Source organism: Glycine max, chromosome 13, assembly GCF_000004515.6.
Source record: "Glycine max cultivar Williams 82 chromosome 13, Glycine_max_v4.0, whole genome shotgun sequence".
In the NCBI taxonomy this organism is placed as follows: Eukaryota; Viridiplantae; Streptophyta; class Magnoliopsida; order Fabales; family Fabaceae; genus Glycine; species Glycine max.
In genome coordinates this window covers 32,353,445-32,360,578 of record NC_038249.2, presented here as the reverse complement: position 1 = coordinate 32,360,578, position 7,134 = coordinate 32,353,445, and the positions used below count along the sequence as shown (strand labels likewise).

The following is a 7,134-nucleotide window of genomic DNA, read 5'->3' as shown; positions in this document are numbered from 1 at the left end:
ATTTTTATCACAAAATTTTGACTTTTCTCTTCTTATTGTCTCGTATTCGTAAAATTAATTGAGCCTAATTTTTATGGACGGTAAGTATAAAAATATTTATATCATCAACCTATTAGAAAGTAGATTTTTATAGTTGTTAGAAAAAAAAAGTCAATAAATTTATTATCCTACATGTTAATTAATCTCTAATTAAATAATAGTATAAAAACTTTTACTTTGTAATAATCACACATTCTAACTTAAATTAAAATAACCAATTATGCAACCTTATTATCTAAAATTCTCTTACATAACACCCATTCCTTATTCTCCAATTGTACGTTGCACATATGCAACTGGGGTTAAAAATAATCAAGAAGGTTGTTGATCATATTTTTTGCACCAAGAATCATATACTAAATAACACTAGATGAAGCAAAAGAAACAATTATGAGGGGATAATATAAGGACAATTTTTTTAAGAAAAAACTTTTTGGGAAGCCGTACCAAAGATACGTCTTTGTTTCCGTATGCATGCATAGAAAGAAAAAAAGAAAAAAAACCAACATGGATCAATCACTTTCAATCAAATGATCAAAGAAAATTAGAAACCGACCCAAATATCTAATGAAACATTCTCCACTTTTCTCCTCCTTTGTCCTCAGCCACTCTATCTATCTTTCCCTTCACTGCGTTTACATAGCAATGTCCATCCACCAAAGCAACCGTACCAAATCCTCAAACCCCTATATAAGCAAACCCCATTTGGCTCCAAGATCATGCACATCACATGCCAAAACCTCAAGCTACCTCTCTCTTTCACATTCCCTCAGCGCTTAATTTCTGTATTCAAAACTTTTGGCATTAATTGTTTTCCAATACCCTTTGAGACTACAATATTAAATTTGTGGTTTTTACATATATATATATATATAATGGATAGGGTGACACAGATGGCATCAGAGAGACCAGTGGTGATATTCAGCCGGAGTTCCTGCTGCATGTGCCACACCATCAAAACCCTCTTCAGTGACTTTGGAGTGCATCCAAATGTTCATGAACTTGATGAGATACCAAGAGGGAATGACATTGAGCAAGCTCTTTCAAGGCTAGGGTGCAGCCCCTCTGTGCCTGTTGTGTTCATTGGCGGTGAGCTTGTTGGTGGAGCCAATGAAGTCATGAGCCTTCACCTTAACCGCTCCTTGATCCCTATGCTTAGGAGAGCTGGAGCTCTTTGGGTTTGATCAATTTCACTACTATATATCAGGATCTAATTAACTAATAAATCTGTTTTGGTTACATATGTATAATTATGATGAGATTATTATTATATACATAGTGGCCGGCCGGATCCATTATCATAGGATGCATGTTTTTTTTTTTTATCTATATTACCTGAACACGATATCAGGATATTTATAATAACTTTGCACATTTTAACCAACAATTGAATTAGATCCTTATTAATTGGATGCATGTATATTAGTGCACAGTTTATATATGCTACTAATTAATTTGTAATAATAACAAGGCTACTTAACTTTACTGATAAAGGTGTCATTTAATTAGCTTTTTTAATTTTATTGAATATATGTAGCCTTCTATTTTAGCTAAATGAATGGAATTGAAGATTATATGAATTTTAACATTTGTTTTATTCGTTAAAAATTCATCATGGTATCAGAAGATTTACAACATCTGTTTAATTAGGCATCATACTAGTAAATTGTGGTTAATTATCAGCATTTTCACAAAACTTATAAATTCATCAAAATAAGGCAAAGATAAACCAAGGGGAAAAAAGAAAGGGAGGGAGATGTGTTTTCAATTAATCGGATTTAAATAACAGAAGAAAGGGGAGGGCACAGAAATGACGACAAAAAAAAAAAACTTGTTGTTTGCTATCTAAGTTGTGTATAGCCATGGTGTGAACATAAATGGCACATTGTAAAATCATAGCCCATATATGATAAGGCATTAAGGCTACAAACGGTGTCTTGTTCTTTCACATAGTTGATGAGGGATAATTAATGCACAATTACACAGAATGGAATAAATCTATCGGTACAAGTGAATGCGACATGTCAGAAACATGGTTCCTCTATCGCGTCAAATAATTATATGCCGAAGTTAGAAAAAAGACAAAACAGAGAAGAACTAATAGAGCACATCATGAAGTTAAAGAGCCTATTAAGCGTTAAATTAAGGAAAAGTGGCTATATTCTAGAGAAAAATGTACTCTGGATATGGCCATGATGGAGTTGGACCCCCTCCAACACTATCTGTTTCCCGGAATTATATTATATAATAAAAGAATATGTAATCCAGTATTATTCTCGGTAAGAGACAGGTGAAAGTGAAAACCACTAGTTAGTGATAAAATTGGCCATGTTGAAGTCATAAGTCATAACCATATTTTACAAATGAATAACTATATCAGTTTTCTACATTTTTTCTCCTATGGACCAAAATTATTTTGAAGTACATATTCATCTCAAAAGTCAAGATTGACAGGCATTTTATATTCCAGCTGGTCATAATATAGCCTATGCAAGTGTCACGAGTTTGGATACCCTGATGATGAATCAAATTCGTCAACTATTTAATCTAGGGAGAAAAGAACACATTTTTTTAATGAAATTATCTGCCTAGATAGTGCTCCTTTATTATCTTTTGCATGTTATCATACTTCTGTAGAAAAAAGTTACAAAAACATCTGGTGTCATATAGGATCGACAGCTGGATACTCAATAGTTAGTAGCAAATAATATACATTAGCATTCCAATATTGAATAATTAGAAAACTAAATCGTATAGTAGTGCATATGACTGATAATAAAAAAAAAACTAATATTTACTAAACTAATAGGAAAAGATGACATGTAAATACTTATGCAAGATCGAAAGGAGCATTCATTATCCTACTCAAACCTTTGTTCACCTTATTGAATATTGCCACACCACATCAGCTGTGGTAGCTTCAATCTTACAGGAAACGTTAGTAGCTTTAGTTTTGGGCAATACCATACTGTATCTAATGTTTGACACTCTATTAGCTAGTTAACCTAAACAAAGAGTTGACATGCAAAGGGGGCCTCCTATTGGGCCATGGCAAAAGGCTCTTCTCAACTTCATAAAAGAAGCCTGGTTGTTGCTTCCAGCACCTCCAAGTTACTTCATGTACCCTTTCCTGAATGTATTTTTTATATTTCAGAAGTCAAAAAAGGGGTATGGGAAACAACTTAAAGGTGCAGAAAACAACGGCAGAAAAGAAGCCTTAGAACTTCCAGGTCACTGTTGTAAGAAAAATGGCAAGTGCCTAACAAAAAACTAGACCAAGCATGCATGGGCTTAGGTCACAATGACCGGTCCAATTAACTATCCACAACAGACTGCTGCTTCGTGCACATCCATAAATTGTTATCAGCACCTCATTTAATGTAATTAATGAAGTGTTGGTATCAATTTATGAAGATGCACCAAGTGTTAGCCTCCCCGACATAATATAAACCTAATACCCATGTATCTCACGTTAACGAAACTGCAGTAGCAGCTAATGGAGAAGGGGCGTGTGGTGCCGGAGAGAAAATCAAAAGGAGGACGGAAGGCATTATAGTAGCTCCGACTAGTACTTGATCTTAATTGCATATGTACTTATCCTAATACAAAATATCTTTTTGACTAAATGCTTATTTTGGTCTTTTATTTTATTTTTTATTTTAGTTTTTAATCTTCTAAAAGTTCATTTGAGTCAATGATCTTCTTATTTGTTTTTAATTAACATCATTAATAATTTAAAGATATCAACAGATAAACACATATTTTGTGACAATTTTAATTTAACCGCTAATATCTTTAAATTATTAACGAAACTAATTTAAAACAGACGAAAGAATTATTTTAAATCAATTTAAAAAAGATAAAGCAGTAAAATGATCTTTTTAAAAGATTAAAGATTAAAATAAAAATAAAGAATCAAAATAAATATTTAACCTATATTTTGTTTCCTATAACCCTATCCTCATTGCAACTTGGAAAATACCCCTAATTACGCTGTGCAATAATAATGTCAAGCATATAATAATTAAGTAGCATGTGATGATGTTGAGTGAAAACCAAATCCACTATTTGGTGAATAGAGAAAAACACTTAATCCCTAGAAAAGTGTGAGAAAGATGTCGATTATTTGTAATAAAGCTAATATTTCTTGTTGACATGATTTTTTGTATAGAGGAATTATGATTGAATGAACTCATTAAACATAGTGCAACCAATTGTTAAACTAAAAAGATAATCCTAATTAGTTTGATTAAATTGAGATGGAAAAAGATTGATCAAGTATAGCCCCTCTTTTAATTAAGAGTATTTGACATTATGCATGATTTGAGTCTTATAAAAATAAGCAAACAAACAGTCACTTTTAATTTAAGTGTATAAATAAAACTAAAAATAAATAATTTTTTAAAATAAATTCGACCAAACATCAAAAATCAAATACCATGCATACCTCCAAAAAGAATGTAAGTTATCTTAATTCTTTTCCATAAGTCGAGGGAGTTTCTCTTTTTGTTTGGTATATAAGATCTAATCACTCCACTACATATATCCAAATCTCCTATATATTCACATCAGGGAATGCAACTATATCCGTATCTGCCATGTGCCAACCTCCATGCTCATCCCACGTGGTATGTATTCCGCTATCCAGCATTAAAGATATTCTTAACGTATTCCAAAATTATTATAATAACTTAATTTTTAAAGTATAACAAAATGATGTCACCTAATTTTTATATATGTTACTAAATTCAAAATAATATTATAATCAATCTGAACTGTCATAGAGTGATAGAACTATAAAACAAATATTATTATTTCTTTGTTTAAAACTCCCTCGATCTGTATTTATCAAGTTCAATTCTAGTTAAGTGAATTTATTTTTAAAACAGTTAACTTTTCCCACGTTGAATTTTTTTATTCATAAAATTATTAATTAATTATTTTTTAAAAAAAGAAACTCCTTAGTATTGCTATCCAAAATATTTAGTGTCGGAGTATTTTAGAATTTCTCTTAAAGTTGACATTCTTCATGCACCATCAAACCCACGTAATCAATGTTATTTTCATCCACATGAACCACCTCACGCTCCTCTCCTATTCTCCCCCTCTAATTTTCGTGGTCCCATTTCCAACAGTGTTTGGCTTATCTTCATGGCCTATTAGATTCTTTGTCACACAAGTAGCTACCTATATTAGCAACTAACACACCACACAAGTCCCTCTCAAATCAAGGATATTTTGGTCATCAACTCATGCAAAAGAACCTTCAACCTTTTCATCCCTGCACTAGCTAGCTCCCCTCTTCTTTAGGATCACCAAATGCGTGACCCTTTCATCACTATATATGCATGCCCTCACTCTTCACATGTATATATAAAATCAACACAACCCTTCAACCTTCTACGTGACACCACAAAATAATAAACCACCCCCTTCTGCTAGTATACTACTCCACTCATTTTCTTCATCTATTTTCTCTCTTATTTCTCATACAATTACACACTAACTACTTTAGAAGAAACAACCCACCAAGCCATATCATATTATACATATTTAAGCAAGTACACAGAAAAAATATACATACATACATATATACCAAGATGGAACGCATAACAAAATTGGCATCACAAAAAGCTGTGGTGATCTTCAGCAAGAGCTCGTGTGGGATGAGCCATGCAATTAAGAGGCTGTTCTACGAGCAAGGTGTGGGCCCCGCAATCTATGAGCTTGATGAGGACACAAGAGGGAAGGAAATGGAATGGGCTCTGATGAGACTCGGGTGCAACCCTTCTGTGCCAGCAGTGTTCGTTGGTGGCAAGTTTGTGGGTTCAGCCAACACGGTCATGACCCTTCACCTCAATGGCTCACTCAAGAAAATGCTCAGAGATGCTGGTGCTCTATGGCTTTAGCTAGAAACCTCATCATGTATTCCTACGTACATAACGTGATGTCACATTCTAGGGCAATGCAAACTGCTAACCAAACACGGCCTTAGCTGAAACCTAGTTGATTATCTGTATTGTAATATAGCCTAGTTTTCTTTCTTCTTCTTTTTTTGAGTCCCGGCGGCTTTTGGAACCTACATTGTACCAGAATAATATCTAGAGAGTGTGCTCTAATATAATGTTTAGTTCTATAACTTTTTGGGTGCAACGCAATGTTTCAATATTAATATATGTATCTACAATATGTTTGGAACAACTTTATTTTAAAAGTTTTATATATAAAAACAGGTGATAATATAATAACTAAATTTTAAAAAATAACGTAGACTGGGTTAAGTAAAATTAATTAAAAAATTAACTAAAAGCTGAAAAGTTAACTACCAGTTGAAAGCTGAAAAATTAGTTTAGTAAATTAAAAATATTTAGTAAAATTAATTATTGTAGTAGTTAAAAATTGTAAAATAATATAAAAATAATAAAATTTAAATTTATTTTTAAAAAGTAGCTAATAAAATGAATAAATATATAAAAGATAAAAGTGAAAGAAAATATAAAAAATTATAAATTAGAAACTAGCATTTTAAAAATCACTACTTGAAATAATTTTTTTTAGAAATTACTAAAAAAGATTTATTTACTTAATAGTTATAAAAAAAATTAAAAATTAAGTGAAATATTCTCCTAAACCTAATCTTATGAAAAAGTGCATGTAATGTTTTGGAGTGAGATGATATTGATCAAAATCTCAATTCCTTGGTTTTGATGTGTGTTTCTTTCCTACGCTCAATTTCAGTATGAGAGTTCCCAATTATAAATGCAATGCGTTAATACTTTTCAATATTTTCTTCGGACTGCATGCTACAGACATTAATATTGCTAATTAATACTTTTTTTAGAATATCTGTAATGTTGAATCCTGAAATAGCACGTCTTGTGCTTTTTTGGGAAATGGTAATAAAAAATTTGCTTATCCAAAAAAAAATACTGTGTTGTGGACTAATATTTTTTCCACTAATATATAACAATATTCTTGAAATATTGTACTGGTATATATGAACTAACGGAGGGAGAAAAAAAATAGGATTTAACTGCAATGAATTGTCTCTTCAAAAAAAAAAAATTGCAATGAATTGTGAGAGTTAAGGATTCT

At 31.7% G+C, this 7,134-nt stretch overlaps 2 protein-coding genes across 2 annotated transcripts; both read left to right on the top strand.

Annotated features, from left to right (window-relative positions):
* Positions 1–363: 363 nt before the first annotated feature.
* On the top strand, positions 364–1,340 carry LOC100784603 (monothiol glutaredoxin-S2). The gene has a single exon (XM_006594431.4). The coding sequence runs from the start codon at positions 759–761 to the stop codon at positions 1,221–1,223; it is 465 nt and encodes a 154-aa protein (XP_006594494.1). The 5' UTR covers positions 364–758; the 3' UTR covers positions 1,224–1,340.
* Positions 1,341–5,403: 4,063 nt separating this feature from the next.
* LOC100784069 (monothiol glutaredoxin-S10) lies at positions 5,404–6,187 on the top strand. The gene has a single exon (XM_006594430.3). The coding sequence runs from the start codon at positions 5,640–5,642 to the stop codon at positions 5,946–5,948; it is 309 nt and encodes a 102-aa protein (XP_006594493.1). The 5' UTR covers positions 5,404–5,639; the 3' UTR covers positions 5,949–6,187.
* Positions 6,188–7,134: the final 947 nt, after the last annotated feature.